Source organism: Eurosta solidaginis, chromosome 4 (assembly GCF_040869045.1).
Source record: "Eurosta solidaginis isolate ZX-2024a chromosome 4, ASM4086904v1, whole genome shotgun sequence".
Classification (NCBI taxonomy): domain Eukaryota; kingdom Metazoa; phylum Arthropoda; class Insecta; order Diptera; family Tephritidae; genus Eurosta; species Eurosta solidaginis.
In genome coordinates, this window is record NC_090322.1 from 254,795,468 (window position 1) to 254,814,555 (window position 19,088).

The window sequence follows — 19,088 nt, forward strand, 5'->3', positions numbered from 1 at the left end:
CTTAAATTCTCCATCTGCAGTAGCAAATCTTCCACCGTTTCTATTATCGCAGCAACTTCCGCTTGAAACACACTTAAGTGATCGAAAAGCTTTAATTTTCGACTTACATTAAGCTCCCTACAATTTTCGCTGGCAACTTTGATCCGTTCGTGAAACATACTTGTAAATCCCCAAAATCAACTTGTACAGCTCCCAAGCCAAGCCTAATTGTCTTGGCTCTACTGAAGAGATGTCTACCCAAAGCTGTTACGTCGTCCGGAGATTCCTACCAACAAGCGTTCATGCCCTTCTCTCTGTAAGTTTTAAACGCGTAGGAAGTATAGCCCTCTATCGCAATTTTGGAAACTATGAATATTGCCGTGCGCTGAGCATACTGCGCTAGCACAACATAAGTTCCGCTATTACCCATTCCTAAACAATTTTTTGTTAATGAAAACAGTTTTTGTTTAGTGTGTTTGTTTCGTTTTTTGTTTTCAAATTACCAATTTTTTTTATTGATATTTATTTCAATTTATTACAAATTTCATAACAATCATGAAAACATGCAAAAAAATTTTAAATAAAATTGTTTTTTTTTTTTTTTTGTTTTCTATAAAAACGTAACTACAATTTTTCATTACATAAAAATGTTTCACAGTTTTTATAAGCTTTGTAGGGAGGCGAATTTAAATGTTTTATTTTGATTTATTTTTTAATCTTTTTTCCTTAACAACATATGTACATCAGTACGCACAAATTTGCCGATTGCTGACAAAACACATAAGTTTGGAGTTTTGTAACAAATTTGGTAACAAAAATTCAAAATAATGGCAAACAAGTCAAAGTCTAAAATCTAATAAATGCACTTGACTCTGGTACTTAGGGTTTTTCCAAACAAATAACATTTTTATATAGCTGAGAATTATTTTGTTTTTGTACTAGTGGTAGGTAAAAGTTAACTGTAACCATATATGTAATACTCCTATATACATATATGCAGGCTAGATACACTCACAAACATAAGAGTGACGATAAAATGTTTTTGTGTTTGTATTCAATATTCGAATGTACCTAAATTTAAAATTTTCCTTGTCACACTTATGCTGCTACAATCACAAAAATTTTGTAGACTGTCTGATGATACAAAAAAGATGGTAGTTCCACTCAAAATTTTTTGACGTATTTGGGGATTTTTGAAGTTTCATAATGTTTGTTGCCAGAAGCGTTGCCATACCGGTACTGTTTAAGGCGAAATTGTGGTTTTTCCAGAAGGAAATTTCCTTTAGGATGAAAACGCAATGGTCATTTGAGACAATAATAATAAGTTTTAGCACGATTTATGTGTATATACATATCGATTGAGAATAGAGTAAAACATGCAGTTTGATTGAAAAAAAATGGATAATGACTCATATATTGGTTAATGACTCATATATTTATGGCAGCTTGACCCTTAGACAGAAAAAAAATACAAGAAAAATCCTGTTGTTCTAGCATGGCCCTATTATCATGCCCCTACAGTGGATATTTCTCAAGGAATGTTGAGAAAAAGTGTACCTTCAAAGTCTGCACATCTATGTCAATGCTAAAAGGGCACATAATGTGTATAGGCGGGGCTGCCCCAAGGTGACCCCTGGTACAACGGGCAAAAACACTCTCATAACTAGTGGATAACCTGCAGAGCTACAGGGTAATGTTCTCCCTAAAAAATGGTTTGACTATTCCCTCCTAAGCGCAATGCTTGAATTATAAAAAAAATAAAGAAATAAAAAATTTGGACTTGTAGCCAATTTATCAAGAAATTGCGGCGTCGGTTTATAAGGACCTCCTTTGAGCAAGCAATTGACAAACGAGAATGTTTGTCAAAATGTTCTGAGCAAACGTACGGACACTTAAGAACGCTATATTCACTTGCTTTGCATACTTCGATCCATGTTTCTTACACAAAACAATTTTCAGGAGCTCGAAAAACTTATTAAAAACCTTCTTTTCTTGGCTGATATTTCGTATTAAAATATTTCCAAGACTCATTTTTTTCTTTTTTATTTAAAATAACTATGAAAGTAATTTAGTCGACTTCATTAAAATGAAATCCATCAAAATTAGAAAAATTCGTATCATTTTTCAATATGGTAGCTTGTTTTTGGTAAAATTGTCATTGTCCCCGCAAACGTCAAGTGGTTAATGTCGCACTAAATGGAACTACCTTCATTTTTTGTATCATGATAGCGAGCATTTTGAATTAGCAATATAGGAGTATTACATATGTATATGAATTTCGAAAATTAAAAAAAAAATAGGAAATTAGAAGAATTGTTCTATCTTTTTGTTTTGAAATAAAAAAAAGCAGTTTTACATGCATTGCGTTTTAGTTTCTCAGCATATAATTAACAAAATCATTTTATTATTAGCTTAGCAATCGTACTCGATTTGCAGTTTTCTGTGTTTTTTTACTTTAACTTAAATTAAATTGCTTAAATCAACTTCTGAATTTCTCTATATATTTATGTAGTATGTAACCTTACCCTAGCAGGTTAAAAATAAATATCTATTTTAAAACTTAAGTATTAAATATGAAAAAAAGTCTTTATTAAAGGACTTCTAAAGGCAGATGTTTACCAAAAATTAGCTTTTACCTTTTTTAGGCTTAAAATAATAGTCAATTATGCGCCAAATTGATTACTAGTTTCGGCGCACAAAAAAGGCCAATACACAAATGCAATATTAGCATAAACAAGTTTTAACTAAAAGAAAAATTCGAAATTTTCCATTTCCCAAAATATAAACAAGTAGTACATGGTACTGTTTGTAGCTTAATTACCCACTATATCTGCTTGAGTCCATATCGAAAACTTTTATAAATTACTTTCTTTTCTAAGTACTAGTAAAAAGTTATCAGAAATGGGTAATCCAAATACAGTTGCATTACATTCAAAATTAAAATAAATGAGTAATTGTAAAAAGTTAGCGGCAGAATACAGAATAAGACAGAATTTCAACAGGAAATTTACTTATTTTGCTATTACTTGGCAAGCAATTTCAAAAGTAATTTTGTAATTTTTTTAAAAATACCATTACATGTATTTCAATTTCTATTTTCCAATTTAAATTTTTTGCTTTTAAGTACTGTGAAAGCAGTTGAATATGAATTAAATTTACTTCCAAAGCCAAACGTAACACTGCAAGTGTTACATTACTAAGCATTCAATTCAATTACTGCTATAATGCAACTTAAATTGCATTAATTTTGTGAAGGCAATACCCAGAGTTAAAAAAGTAATAAATTGTGAACTATCTACAATTTACTGCAATTAAAAATTTAAAGTAATCCAACTACAAAATGCAGCATTATAACCCAGTGCTGATAGTCTAATGCAAGTAATAAAGCTATATATAAAACCAGAAAATATAGATTAAAAAAAACTAAAATCTACTAATACACTTTGCCTTTTGCTAGACACAAACGAGCCAAATTCCAAATGGATAAGAAAACAATTTTTTCTGGAATTCGAATGCCAGCAGATTTGGTGAGCACATGCGAGTGTTTCAGTAGTCTATTTCTAGCGCCCATGGATGATCTATTTTGCCATATTGTATGCCAGTTAATGTTTCTCGCATCGTTTCGTGAATGGGTTGTTCTTGTTCCATGGTGGGAATGTAGAAATCTGTGCCCATATAATTGATACGATTAATGGGACTAACCACGCACGCTGTACCAGTGCCAAACATCTCGAGCAGCTATACGCGTAAGGGAGCAAAGGAGAGATATAAAGAGAAAGCTTATGTTAGTTGGGGGTAGAAACCAAAAAAATATATAGACAAACTTACTCTTCCTTGATTGAGCAATTCAATGATCTGTGTCATGTTTATGGTCTCTTCACGTACTTCGAATTTGCCCCATTGCCGAGCCAACGCGAGTATCGAATCTCTGGTAATGCCGGGCAGTATGAGACCATTTAGTGGGGGTGTAAGCAATACTTTTTCTGGAATAAAAAAAATTATAAATAAAAGTTAATAACTTAAATTTTAAGTTTTGTGTTTTCAGAAAACGTTTTAAGTTCTATGTTCTACTTAATTTTAAAATTTTAGGCTGTAACTTTTGAGTTTTTAGGTTTTCAGATTAATTTTTAAGTTTTGCTCTTTGATTCTTCATTTTTGGATTACGTTTTATTTCTATATCTTTGAGGTATAATTTTTAGTTTTTAATATTGCTTTTAAATTTTTTATACAAAAACATTTGAATAGTAATAATTTACTTATAATTTTTAACTTTTAGTTTTAAACTTTCAATCTTTAATTTTAAGTTTTAGTTTTAAATATTTAGTTAATAATTTTTGAAATTTATTTTTTAAATTTGAATTTAAAATTTTTCATTTTTAACTTTTAATTTTTTTTCTTTATATTTATATTTTTAATTTTTAGTTATTAACTTTTTATGTAATTTTTGTTCTCTAGTTTTCTGTTTTTCATTTTTGGTTTAAATTTAAATTTTAACTTTAATTTAATTTTGTATAAAAATTGAATTTTTAATTTCAGTTTTAATTTTAATCTTTAGTTTTTAGTTTTTGGTATTTAAAATTATAAATTTTAGCTTACGTTTAAAATTTTGTTTTTAAATTTAAATTTTTAATTTTTTAATTTTAAATGTCAAGTTTTTACTTTTAAATTTAAATTTTAACCAAAGCAAAAGTTTGAGCAAAGTTTGAAAACTAAATATTAAAAAATAAATAAATGTAAAGCGCAATAACCTCCGAAGAGATCTAAGGCCGAGCTTCTCTTCCAATTTGCATCGTGCTCCTCTTGATTTTTCCTACAAATTGGCCGGCCGGGACCTACATGTTTTATGCCGACTCCGAACGGCATCTGCAAGGCAGATGAGTGTTCACTGAGAGCTTTTCATGGCAGAAATACACTTGGAGCGCTTGCCAAACACTGCCGAGGGGCGACCCCGCTTAGAAAAATTTTCTTCTGATTGAAAAACCTTATTTATAAAATTTTGATGTTGATTTGCCCGAGGTGTAAACCCAGGGCATACGGTGTGGTAGGCGGAGCAAGCTACCATCACACGACGGTGGGCGCCGAAAACTAAATATTATGATTTATAAATAATAGTTCAAAATAAAAGAAATTTAATTTGATATAAAATTTTAGTTCCATGTTCTAAGTCGAGTTCAATACCTATGTATAACAATAATTTTTATGATAGCTATTGTTGTTGTTTTTTAGCTCGAATTTGAACCTGGAACCTTTATCAATAGGCCGATATAACAAAAACAGTTTTTAAAATTTCAGTTTCTTATTCAGACAAATTTTTTATATTTATTTTTTGATTTTAAGACTTTAAATTTTAAATTTAATTTTAAGCTTTATTTTTACTTAATTATCAATATTTAATTATTTATTTTAAATTGTTTTTCATTTAAACTTTTTTTTTTAAATTAATTTGATTCAATAAAATTAAGATTTAAAAATAAAAAATAGAAAATTCAAACATTAAATAAGCTTCAAATTTTAAACCTTTTCTTACTTTATATATAGATCATAGCTGATTACCTCCTTTTTCGTTAGCAAAGAACACAAAAATATTCATTGTGCCAACTTCTGTTAGTTGATGATCTTCACCATATAACCACAGCACTTGTTGAAGTCCTTTTTGTGCAGCCTCTTTTTGTACATTGATCGTGGGTGCATAGTTAGAGCCCATTTTACGATTTCCTACACCACCGGGCCACGCTCTAATAACAAAATACCAAATCAAAAATAAATATTTTGCTGTTTTGCATAAATAACAACTGCCCATCAAACTTACCTTGTATACCGTGGATCCGCGAGCAACGAAACCGCACCATTACTATCAGGCTTAAAATAACTACCCACTGGGCTAAGTATCGTGTAAAGTAGGGCAGAATTTGAGGAGGCAACACCAAGCGTTGGATCGATACCGATTAATGTAGGGCGGATATATAGACTGGCAGCTTCTGTGTGTGGTACCCATTCGGAATCGATGGATATAAGTCGGGATAAACATTTGATATATTCTTCACCTTCAAATGTGGGTAAACCGGAACGTTTAGCAGCGAGATTCATACGATTCATATTCATGTTTGGCCGGAAGATACGAATTTTGCCATCAACACCGCGATAAGCCTTCATACCTTCGAATAGCTGTAATTGTGAAGAAAGTAGGGATTAATTTGAGACAGATGAATGAGAAATGTGTCAAGCTGGCGTGAGTAGGTAATAGAGAGAGGAGAAAGAACGAATCAAGCACAAGCTATGTGCGAAGCGGATGGGTAATAAATACACCCACCATGTTAATAGCAATAAGGTTTTTGTTGAGACTATTTGCTTTGTTGTATGCTATATGACTTTTATCCGTTAAGATCTTATCTAAGACATATAACATACACTGGAACCAGTACATCAGCTGATCAGTGTTCTGACTGTTAATTAGTCAAATCAATTTTTCGTATATAAATCTAACTCAAATCGTATAAATTGATATGTAGGCACATATACTATAAGATATAGCTTATCAGCTAAAGCTCCTCAGGTATGTACGAAAGTGAAATATTTTTCCTTTGAGTAATAACCATGGTTGAATTATGTACAGGTTGGCTCATCTCATCAGCTGATTTTATTTATGTTATTGCATGGTCGAAGGGATTGTCAAAAGGAGATGGCAAACTCAAAATGAAACCAACACATTGGCAACATTTTACTTACACATACAAAAACTGCTAAGTTTTAGGTTTCCATTCCATACCATTCGCTCCAACACCAATACACAGATTTTGACAATTTGAACAGACATATTTTGTTGCTTTACAGATGAGCCAACCTGTATATAGTTGAACCATGGTAATAACGGTTTGTTTTTCGAAGGTAAGTTAATAAAGAAATACAAATTTTTGACTTGCCCTATTTGATGTTTTCTGAGAAGCTGTACTGAGAAAACAACTTGTATACAACATGATCTACCAATAGCAAATTTCCTAAGCTTAGAGATTACAACTTCTATTGGCTTATCTTTGATTTGCAACTCAAACAATTAGATCTATTGTGGCTTTCAAAGTGCATTTTTATAATCTTTGACCATTCAATGATTCTGACTTTCCATACTTATCGAAGTACTTGGCTTTCTAATGCTTAGCCATTGTCCTAGTTCACTCAATTTTTGTTCAGTTTTATTCCGTCAAAAGATCAGTTAAGCTTTTCTAAGAAAATTTAACTATGTATTTTAAGAAAGATTTTGAATTGAATAATTCAGCCAGCCATTTGTTAAGTGCAAAACTTATATAGGACTTACTTTCTCTCACAGGTCTAGAAAACTCTAGGGATCTATAGAATTAATAAAGTGAGGAAGGTTTGATGACTTCGGGTTTTATTAATTGAGAATAACTAAGCTAAAGATCATTTTAGCGACCGCCGTGGTGTGGTGGTAGCGTGTTCTGCGTACTACTCAGAAGGTCCTAGGTTCAAGTCCCGGACAAAACAACATAAAAAATTTAGAAAAAAACGTTTTTCAATCAGAAGAAAGCGGGATCGTTCTTCGGCAGTGATTTGGCAAGCACGCCGAGTATATTTCAGCAATGAAAAGCTTCTCAGTTAAAATGTATGTGCCTTACAGCTGCCGGCAATTTGTAGGAAAAATTAAAAATGACCAAGAAGCAAATTAGAAGATAAGCTCGTAAACCTGCAGAACCGTAAACCGTATTATTAGGGATTATGTTGGCAGAGCTGTGTCGGGTCACGGTTTGGAAATATCCACATGTGAACTTTGAGAACATTGGGTGAACCTGGTAGAGACTAGAGTTCGGTGATAATAGAGACCTGTTTCCATTTAAGAATTAATTAAGTGTCCTCCTTCGGCCCCATTTCAATAATTCCAAACCGGAACTTTTCAGGTATCACTTCGAAATTATTTTTGCGATAATTTCGGGCTAATCTCTGGACTGTTTTCGAGAGCCTGTCGAAACTTCTTCCGTAGTTGCAAGGACTATTTAGGGACTGTTTCGTCAAAGTGAACGGTACTTTATATATTATACCAAACGTTTTTGCATTCAGGAAATTTCAAGAACAGGTTCAGCTATTTAAGCAGAAACCCGAAGCGTACAGGAAATTAATGGCAATGGCTCCACCAGGACAGTTTAACTGGTGAACACGGACCCAGTACAACTGTTAGAAGTTCAGATAGTGGTAATTCAGACCTACAACAACACAAGAGGGTATTCTAGATGTGGGCTGTTTTTACAGGTTACACTTCTCTTTAGGGATATTTGTGGGAATGTCAGGGCCTAGTCAGTATTTCTCTTTTGTCTTCCAAACAACTTACCTCAACGGCGTAATGTAATACTTTTGCTGCGGGATGCATAACAAGATTTTCCAATGGCGTTATCTCTGGCCGCTGCCAGCCGCCCAAATTCCGATGATAATATATTTTCAACATATGATCTGTGAATACTTTGCCAAAACCTAAAGCCTCATCATTATCTGGTTTTGGATGCAATTGTTGTGGTGATGCCAAACGTACGGATAATTGTACGGCAGCAAATTGTTGTCCAACATCTTTGTCGTGCTTAATGGGTTCCGGAGCGTGTGTGTATTCTGTGGAAATTGATGCTGAAATCTGGATGTCTGGTTCGGCATGTTGTTTGGCTTGTTTTTGTGCTGTTTTCAATGATTGATTACTACACAAACGTATTGATTGTTCTATGAAACGAATAAGTCGATGTTGATTGCGGAATATATCCTAAAAGGATAAAAAGAAATATACATACAAAAAAATTAGTAAGTTTTGGAAACATTGTTGAAAGGAAAAATAGCTTAATTGTTTAATGAAAGTAAAGCTGTGACTAATCAGGTATTAAAAAAATTGTAAGACCTAATTGCTAATTAACTGTGAAATTATTTTAAATATTTTTTTTACAGGGACCATTTTTTGAAGTTTCCTTTAAGGTTTAAGGTTCGATGAAAGAATTTTTTGTGCACAAAAGTTACGTTTAAAGCTCAGATAAATTTAAAAGTTCACATGAGAAAACCATAAACAAATGAGTCAAGATCCCGCATTCCGAAATTATTAAAAAAAAAGTTTGATGACGTAGCGCTTTTGAAGTTTTTCGATTTATTACATTCCTCTCATATTTCGCTACCAGTGTTCGGAGTATTTAAAACTGTTACCTGAGTAAACAACTACGGCGGAGTAAAAATAAAATTTTCGGAGTATATTTTTTCTTCCTTTTTGATAGTGGGCGAACAACCAACATCAAATTGATTTGGTGGCTTGGCAATCCCTTCGATTGTGTTTTTTCCATGTAATGTTTCTCAGCAAAAAGTTATCTGCCTTATCAGATGCACATGGAGTCGGCCTAAAACGTGTAGGATGACCATATAATGCTCCCATTAGCACAGCACATTCTGGAAGAAAAGTGGGCTCTATCTCCCCGGATATTTATCGCAAAAAATATTATTATTATTTTCGGTTTATCATACATATTTCATGCTCTTTTAATGACAGAAGGCTTCAAGACCGGGGCAGATTCCTGTAGGAATGATAATGGTGACCTGACATACAGAGTGTGGGGGAAGACGAAGCCGATACCCCCATCGCGGATGATGAAAACACGCTCCGGCATCCAACTTTGGCGAAGTGAGAATGGCAATATCACGGCTAAGAAATCACAAGGTGCCAAGTAATGACGGGATACCCGCCGGGCTGTTTAAACATGGAAGCGAAGAGTTGGTATAAATGTGGACAAGATGAATTACTTGCTGTTATCGTGGCCTTTGTAGCCACGTCACTGTTGACTGATATAAATTCGAGACTGTGAAGGATTTCGTCTATTTGGGAAGCAGCATGAAAAGCAAAAACAATGTCAGCCTTGAAATCAAACGGACAATAACTCTTGCCAACAAGTGCTTCTTTAAGCAATTGAAAAGTAAAGTCCTGCCTCGACGAACAAAATTCTCGCTCTACAAGTCACTCATCATAACTGTCCTGATGTATGGCTCGGAATCATGGAATGTGTCGAGAGAAGAATAGTCCTGTTCGTGATGTCGACGGCGAGTACCGAAGGAGGTATAATGATGAGCTATATGAGCTTTTCGCAGATATGACGATAATGCAGCGAATAAAAACAGGAAGCTTCGCTTACTAGGACATGTTATGCGCATGGACGAATACGCTGCCAAGAAAGAAAGTTACCGCGGTTTGTAAACAGAGGAAAGAAAAGACCTTCACTGAGTTGCGAGAGACAGTTGGAGGAAGATTTGACCTCGCTTGGTGCTACCAATTAGCGACTGTTATCGCTGACCTCACTCACTCAACGTTCTTCATTTTTATATAAAACTTCAAGAAGTGCTGTATCTTGAATTTTGGCAGGATTTTCAGATTACGTTGGGACACATTTTTTGCTTACATTTTACTTCTTCAATTCTCATTCCATGCGAAATAAAAAAAAAACAAAAACTGTAAGCAAAATGTGAACAAACATGTCTTAAGACACGAACAATGAATTCACTTCATTTCATCCAATCGTCACTTGTAAACAATCAGCTTTTCATACGTATGCATATAATGAAAACTTCAACCAAAAGATATTAGGTAGTAATAGTATTTAGTTTTCAACTCTAGTTGTAGTAGGAGGTTGAGCAGAGCAAAATACTCCGATTGGAATAAGGTCTGAACACTGAGTCAGCAATAAAACATGATGTCAAAAGCGTGACGTCACGCCAAGAAAATTTATTTCCCAGCCAACTATGATTTTTTTGCTCTCTCATTTTTTAATGCGAGATCTGTTTATTGGTTCATGTGAGAAAATGGCCATTTATTTCGAAATAAGAGAAGAAATATTTAAGAGAACATGTTGATATTCAGAAATTGTTTAGATTGTCTGCTTAAATTTTATGGAAAACTAACAATTTCTTACCCAATCGAACCTATACATTGTTGTTTTTATTTTAAATACCTTAGGCAAAATAACCAAGTTTGTGATACCTCAACATTATCCTAACTCTACTTTGGCTATTGTTCCATAAAGCTTAAGTTACCATGCAAGCTTTCCACGCATTTATTCGGTGTTTAAGTTCATGTGCAAATAATTAATTTATTCGACAGTAATGTATACGTAACAATGTTTTTTTTTTGACTACGACATTGGTTCCTGTTAAAACCCGTCTATTTTTTTAATTATAGAGCAAAAGCTTAAAGTGCAAATGCTCATCCATTGGCAGCGTGCTATTGTCTTATAATTATTTGACGGGACTTGTGTATAAAAAAATACAAGTTAATGCACAAATTAAAAATGTCAATGAAACAAAGAATTTGCGAACTTTAGAAAATGGAATAATGAAAAAAATTTAAAAAAAAAAATGAATGAATGAATTAATCGAACTTTTTTGTTAAAAAGTTTTGAATTTGCTTTGAAATATTACTATGGTAAATTTAAATATTTTTTTCTTGAGGTTACGAATGAGGCCTCTGCAAAAATTTCAGAAATAGGATTAAAAAAAAAATTTATGTAAGGCGCAATAACCTCCGAAGAAATTTTAGGCCGAGCTTCTCTTCCAATTTGCGTCGTCCTCCTCTTGATTTTTCCTACAAATTGGCCGGACGGGACCTACACACATGTTTTATGCCGACTCCGAACGGCATCTGCAAGGCAGATGAGTTTTCACTGAGAGCTTTTCATGGCAGAAATACACCCGGAGTTTTGAGATGAGCCAAGATTTTTGAATTACTACTTTCGGCTTACTTGCTGAGCTGGAAAAACATTTCTTTAAAATACTCCACTGTGATTTTCTTTTTTCTGGCTTTTAACAACACGAAAACTTGTTGTGTATAATGTTCAAACCAAAGCAAAAACTTATAGCAAAAAACTATGAACATATAATAAGATTATTTTCATTTTCATACTTAACTGCTCATCGGTGATTAAATAACTAGATTTCCTCATATACATTATCATTCATCGATGATTGATAATTATGACCAAATTTTAGAGATGTAAATTTTTTGTTCCTAAACTGGTAACCATCTTAAGCAACCTAGGCATGAGACATATGCGAAAGCCTAGATGAATTATTGTGGAATTTTTATAGACTAAAAAGCATGTGTAAACGTGGTCTTAGATGCAAAGTTTACATTTTTATTGTGTAAAGATTTCTGCTTTTTTTTATATAAAAAAATCGTTCTCACTCAGAGAAATCTTTATTAGCAATCATTAACTGACCTCTAAGAGGAACCCTTGTACGGAAGGTTTGAAACTTTAGCACTAAGGGAAAACATGTCCCTCTGTGATTTATAAAGTAGTTTCCTTCAGTCAAGAACGGAGCTAGGCTGGTGAGAAAAGGAGGGATGGTGTACCATTTTTAACACGCTTATATTAACTTCACTTGTATGTATGCTTGTTTGTAACTCTCTAGGCTAGGCGCGCAAGGGAGAGTTAGATCCATCTAGCGGCAATTATTGAAGACTCGCCGCAGTGGTTATATAACTCGCTACAAAATGAGTTGTGCTTAATAGCGGAGACACGAACCTCTGTGCTGGCTGCTATGAACATCAAATATCTAAGTGGATTGTAGATACTAAAACGACACCATATTTGCGTGTTTTTTTAGTTTTTTAAGTATATTTATTATATAGGGTAATATTTATTAAGATTGGCTGCCCAGTAGCAAAAGAATTCAGAACTGAAAAAGGTAAGCGAGTTGGTAATAGGTTTCGGGGTGAGAAGATATACAAATTTAGTTTTAAAATCGTTGTTGTTATTTTGAACAAAAGTATTTATATCAAAGTATGGAGTCGGTAAGGTAAACAGCTGATTTTACCCAAGTATGTGAGTTGAAAATTTAAGCTCGATCGTGCAAGATCGTTTAATAAAAAATAAGTTTTTATTTTAAAATTTAATTTTTTTGATTGGTTAATATCCACGGGTAAGCGAGTTGTTCAGGTATGAATTTCGTAGGACATCGCTGTGTTAAAATTCAGCGATGAATTCAGTAGTAGACCCTCACTTTGGCTATTACCAACTCATTTCCTATCTATTACCTTTTGTTACTGGGTGATTTAAATATTGTAAATTTGTAAAAAAAAAAACGATAACGATATAATAATATGATAAATTCTAGGGCGTAGCTCGAAGGATGAGGAGGGAAAGGAAGTCTTTCCCATTTATACTTTAACCCTTTCGAACCGATAAAAAACTGTGGGATATGCAATATCGACACTAGTTGGACTTTAAAGACTACTAAAAAGTTAAAACTTTGACCGAGCCCGAATATCAATTTTCCTTATCAGAGGCGCCGTGGGGGGTGGGACAATTAATCCCAAACGGTTGTTTAAGTTTAAAATTTGGGATATAATGTCCCAGCAGTGTCCATAATTAAAGATTTCAACCAGAGTAAGTTTATAAAATTTATTCATTTAAAAAACAAATATTACATATGATATGGTGTAAAACACTTAAAACATAGTGGCACTTCGCACGTCTTGCATGTGAAGAAAGTACGCTTATCGTTCTTTCCACCTTTCTTGTCCTTTGAGCACTTCATGCATCGGCGTCGCGTTGTGCCTTCGATGGGCATATGATCGCCAACTATGCCGTAATTGACGTCTCGATTCTTCAAATGTCGTCCAGATTTCTTCTTCTTGGGCACTTTAGTTTTCTCTAGCCCAAACTTAATCATATCCTCCGCTAATGAAATGACAAAATCAATGTAAGGGTAATTTGGCAAGTGGTGCGTTTCTCTTTATAGTATCCATGAGTTGACACATGTAGTCTGCAGAAGTTTGTAGAATACCTTTTTCCACCACTTTGTAGACTTCCTGTTGATATCGTATAGCTGTGACATCTGGTCAGACAGATCGACTCCACCCATGTATTGATTATATTCGATAATGGACTTTGGGCAAGCCAAGTTGATTTTTTCACCGTTTTTCTGTTTCCGTTGAATCCACCTATGTCTCCGCCATGACAATTGCTCATTACAGTCACCAGTTTAGTGTCTTGCCAGAAGGCACATGATGTTCCAAATTGATTTTGGTAGCACAAACTCTCTCCTCTCTTCAACTTCTCTGTACACGTAGGAAGCTGCTTCCGATTGGAAATAATAGTTCCGACCGCCGGAAATGGTATGCTGTTGAAGAGGTACACTGAGGAAAAAAATCTATCGAAGAAAAGTGCCACATTCGTTCGCTTTATAGTTTTTGTCAAACTTAAAACTACCCTCTCGCCCAATGCCGAGTTGTCGGATAAATTTCGTGATTCATCTTTCCCAAAATATATATTGAAGTCGTATACATAGCCAGAGGATGAGTCAGATCTTTCCCAAATTTTAATTCCACGTTTTATGGGTTTCATTGGAAGGTATTGCTTCAATGCTGATCGTCCTTTGAACTTGACCATTGATTCATCGATGGCTTGAAATGAACTATCCTTGCGACACGCAGTGAAGGTATGTTTTAGGCAATTGACCACCTCTTCAATATAGTAGCTTTTTGAGCAGCCATTTGGCTTTTCTGGAGAGTTGCAATAAAACTTTGAGTGGAGCAACAGGTATCGGTCTCGTGACATACTGTCCCTAATCAAAGCGTTGCCAACAGACTTTCTCTTAGACCAGTACATGGGGATTTTCGGTAGTCTATTGTAGGAAGTCACGAGCATTATTCCTAGCATTGTCAAAATTTCATTCTGGTCTGTTTCATGAATATTTACAGGTTTCTTTTTATATTCACCTTGAGCTCTCTTGACGATATTGATCCTTTCATTTGTGCACTGGCTTATCCATATGAGAAGACTTGGAGGAAATAGTTTCAAAAAAGTGTTCAGTTCAGTGGAGCCTCGATTCAAATCGCAAAGCACGGATGGGGTGTACTGTGGAGGCATTTCTTTTCGTGGGCGGCCGCCGTCTGCGATTGTCCATATATTCTCCGTAGCAGGTGTTACTGAAACGGCAAAATTCTCTTCCACGTCATCGGCACCGATATCTTCATCGCAACTGGATTCCTCATCACTATATCCATCACTTTCCATATGTGGACCCTCCTCTTCCCCGGTAGATTCATCGTAATCTTCCGAAGCTAGATACTCAGAGCCACTATCTTCAAATGGCTCCGATTCCCCTGAGGAATTGTAGAGCAGATTTTCGATGTCATCGTCTGTTAATTTAACTCTCTTGCTGGCCATTGTGTCTATTAGGTATAAAAATTCTAAAAAGACTTTAGTAAACTTATAAGCATTTTGTGAACTCCAGGGATATATAATCCCGAGTTAAAATACTACTGGGACATATAATCCCATAAAGAAATAGCCTTGATTTTATTACGAATCGCTTTATTTCTAGGCTCGAATTGTAAATGTTTATCATAAACATATAATAAACTTACGATAATTGAAAGAATTAATAATATTTACCGTTCTGGTCGTAGTATTTATCAAATTTTCTGCAGAATTTCACAACACGTGCTCACTTTTTCACTGTTTACAACCTATTGTAGCTGTTACATTTCAAAGAAGTGTCAACACAATGTAGTGAAGATTATAAATAACGGGAAAAATTTCTTTTCACGCATATACTTCAGCAAATCTTACCAATAGGTGTCTTTAAAGTTTTTGGGATATATTGTACCGACCGGGTCGAAAGGGTTAAGATTTAATTTAAATATTTTAGACTTATTCAAAAACGGAGTATTTTGCATATATTATTTTATAGTTCTCTTTTTTATCCAAATTTTTTTTTCTAACTTCCTTCATATGCGAGTTGTATTTGAGAATAAGGCGTTTTTGTTTTTAAATAAATGTGTCTGTTAATATTTTTGCGGTATGAAACTCATTAGCAACCACATCCCAACTTCCCATATTTGAACACTACGTTGACCCATTGATAACCTAAAAAATGTGTTATTTTATTAGAGGACAATTACGTAGGCGCATATATTCATTGATTCTTTTTAATATACATACATTTTTTTTATATTATAATATTTATGGACATATATTTATGAACATTTACTTGTACATATGCTAATATGCATATTAAAGTTTGGCTTTTAACGTTGTATGATGTACACATTTTCATGACAGAAATACTGTAGGACTGCTTACCAAATCACTGCCGAAAGGCGATCCCGATAATAAAAACTTTTTTCTAATTGAAAAAACTTTTTTCCTAATTTTTGTTATTACTTTGCCCGGGAGTTGAACCCAGGACCCTTGGTATGTCAGGTGCGGAAGATAACAAATTGTTTAATATAAAATGTTTTGTCGCTGGAACAAATTTGTTGCTAAAGCGCAGAAATTTAAATTTAAAACAATTTGTTTATTTGTTCAGCTGCTACATACAGACAAAAAATTTAATATCAAAACAAATTTTCGAGTACTTCCGAATTGAGCACGAAAATAGTGCAATTTGAAAAGATACCAACCTGTACAGTATTAAAGGTTTTCACACCGAACGTCCGGGGTTAAGTCACACGCAAAGCGACATCAAAAATTTAGAAACAAGTTTGTTCAATTAGAAAAACATTTTTATAGACGGTGACGCCACTCTGCAGTGTTTTGGCAAACACTCCGAGTGTATTTTTTCCATGAAAAGCTTCCAAGCGAAAACTCATCTGCCTTGTATATGCCGTTCCCGTTCCGCCAATTTGTACGAAAAATTAATGAGAGCACGACGCAAATTGGAAGAGAAGCTCGGCCCAAATCCCTTTTGAGGTACACTGAAAGAAATGGTGCTAGTAAAATCAACAAATCGGTTCGGTTGTTCTTGACTTAACGGAGATTCGGTGAAATTGGTCGAATTATGGTTAATTCGACCGAGTTCTTTGTCAAGCGAACAAATTAGTTTAGTCATTTCAACAGAAGAGAAATTGTCGCTCTTAAGTTAACAAAATTTTGTAAAATTGACAAATTCCTAATCAATCTAACTGATGTTTTTGTTAACACAACTGATCTCACTGGTAATTTCAACGGCGATCAACAGTCAATACATGAGCAAATTTCAAAGAGAATTTTACGCTCACTGCGCTCTCTACTTTGTACTTATGTATGCTGTGTACTATATGTATGCACATATTTACGTATGTATATGGCGGCCGCCGTGGTATGATGGTAGCGTGCTCCGCCTACCACACCGAAGACCCTGGGTTCACACCCCGGGCAAAGCAACATACAAATTTTAGAAATAAGGTTTTTCAATTTGAAGAAAATTTTCTAAAGCGGGGTCGCCCCTCGGCACTGTTCGGCAAGCACTCAGAGTGTATTTCTGCCATGAAAAGATCTCAGTGAAAACTCATCTGCCTTGCAAATGCCGCAACATAGGTACTTTCGTACAAAGCTGTCGCAGCAACTTTGTTTTCTTCATTTGACTGCTAAAACAGTCAATTACGAATCAACGATTCATGCGCAGTTGATTCAACATCTTGTTGCGATGGATAAAAATTGACAGAAATTTCGGTTGAATTGACCCGTATTTTGGTTGATTTTACCAGTGATTTTCTTTCAGTGTATGTACGTATATATGTATATCGGCCTTTTATTATTATTATTTTGTTTAGCCTTAGATAACGCTTCATATGTACAAATATTTATTAATAATTAATTTAAACAGCATCATCTTATCTTTTATTTCAATTATTTATTGCCTTAACGTCATAAACAAATGTTTCTCACGAATTAATTTGAAAAATACAACTTTTCAGCTAAATTAAAATACGTATGTTAGTCTGATGCAATTTTGAGTCTTTAGAAAATAATCTATTCTTAATTTTAATATTTTGAATTAACCAAAAAATAAATGCTATTTAAATAAACCGATTACTTATTTAATTTTGTTGAAGGCCTTCAGTGTGAAAAAACAGAAAACCACCATAACTATAAATACACAAATGCTTCTAGTTTTGGAGATCGTCTGTCGCCGGTAAAAGCTGATGAAATATCTATCTTATTTTAAGTAAGCATTTTTTTTTATTGTTTGGCGACTGGGTACGGTCATTGATATCATTTGAAAAAAATAATAATAAATATAGTTAAAAAAAACTAAAAAACACAAATATCGTGCCGTTTTAGTATCTACAATCCACTTTGATATTTGATGTTGATAGCATCGTAATACAGAGGCTCGTGTCTCCGTTATTAAGTGCAACTCATTTTGTAGCGAGTCGTCATTAATTCCCTATATGTGGGTATAACTCTCCTTTGCGCGCCTAGCTTAGAGAGTTACAAACAAGCATACATACAAGTGAAGCTAATATTAGCGTGTTCAAAAACAAACAAACAAACAATCACTAAAATTTAGGGCATTCAATTCCCCAGCATCTGCCTGACGTGAGGGCTTGATGCACTATTTTCAAAAATATTTTAAAAATTTCTTGACCTAAAGCATATTTTGTTCTTTCTCGGATGGGGAAATCGAAAAACTCACACTCCGGGGAATAAAACTGATTCTAACGTCCATTAATTCAAATCCCTTAGGCATATTGAAAGGTGCCCATGGCAGTGCCGCAATAATTTCATTTTTAAAGCCATATTCTTTAACTTTTGAAATAATTTTTTGGATTTATTTATTTTTACTTATAATTTCAACTTAACATAATTTTTATTGGTTTTTATGTCTAACTATTGAATAATTTTTTTTCTTTACACAATATAATTTTCTTAAATGAGGAAAGTTTGCGTTTTATATAATTTTTATAACTAAATTTTTTTTTACTAATTTAATATTTTACCTCAGTAAATGACACTAAATGTTTACGTGACCTTTTATACATTTTTTTTTTTAATGTATTTATTACTTAAATTTTTTTGTTAGTATTTTGTGTTTAAATAAATACATATTTTTACTTGTTGAAATTTTGATATATGTATATTAATGAAATTTGTTTAATGTTTTAATTTACATAATTTTTTTTTTAATTTAATATAAAGTTTTTAACTTTTAGTTTGATAATATTCTTTTTTTCAGTGATATAAGTGTTTATTTGTTTTAACAATTTTTTTTTTTTGAATTTTTCTCTTTTAGCATTTCAATATGTGTTTTTATTTTCATTTTATTGTTTTTACTTACGAGTTTTTTTTAAGCATGATCGTTATTTTGAATAAAAATTGTTTTAA

The 19,088-nt window shown here is 33.5% G+C and overlaps 1 protein-coding gene across 1 annotated transcript in view; it reads right to left on the bottom strand.

The window, feature by feature from the left end:
• Positions 1-439: 439 nt before the first annotated feature.
• Bcat (Branched chain amino acid transaminase) overlaps positions 440-19,088 on the bottom strand; it is a 35,182-nt gene continuing 16,533 nt past the window's right edge. Inside the window, exons 2-6 of the mRNA XM_067785805.1 lie at positions 8,315-8,731; positions 5,789-6,144; positions 5,533-5,714; positions 3,808-3,962; positions 440-3,717 (exon numbers count right to left, since the gene is read on the bottom strand). Coding sequence (XP_067641906.1) covers positions 3,526-3,717; positions 3,808-3,962; positions 5,533-5,714; positions 5,789-6,144; positions 8,315-8,731 — 1,302 coding nt within the window. The 3' untranslated portion in view covers positions 440-3,525. The remainder of the gene's footprint in view (positions 3,718-3,807; positions 3,963-5,532; positions 5,715-5,788; positions 6,145-8,314; positions 8,732-19,088) is intronic.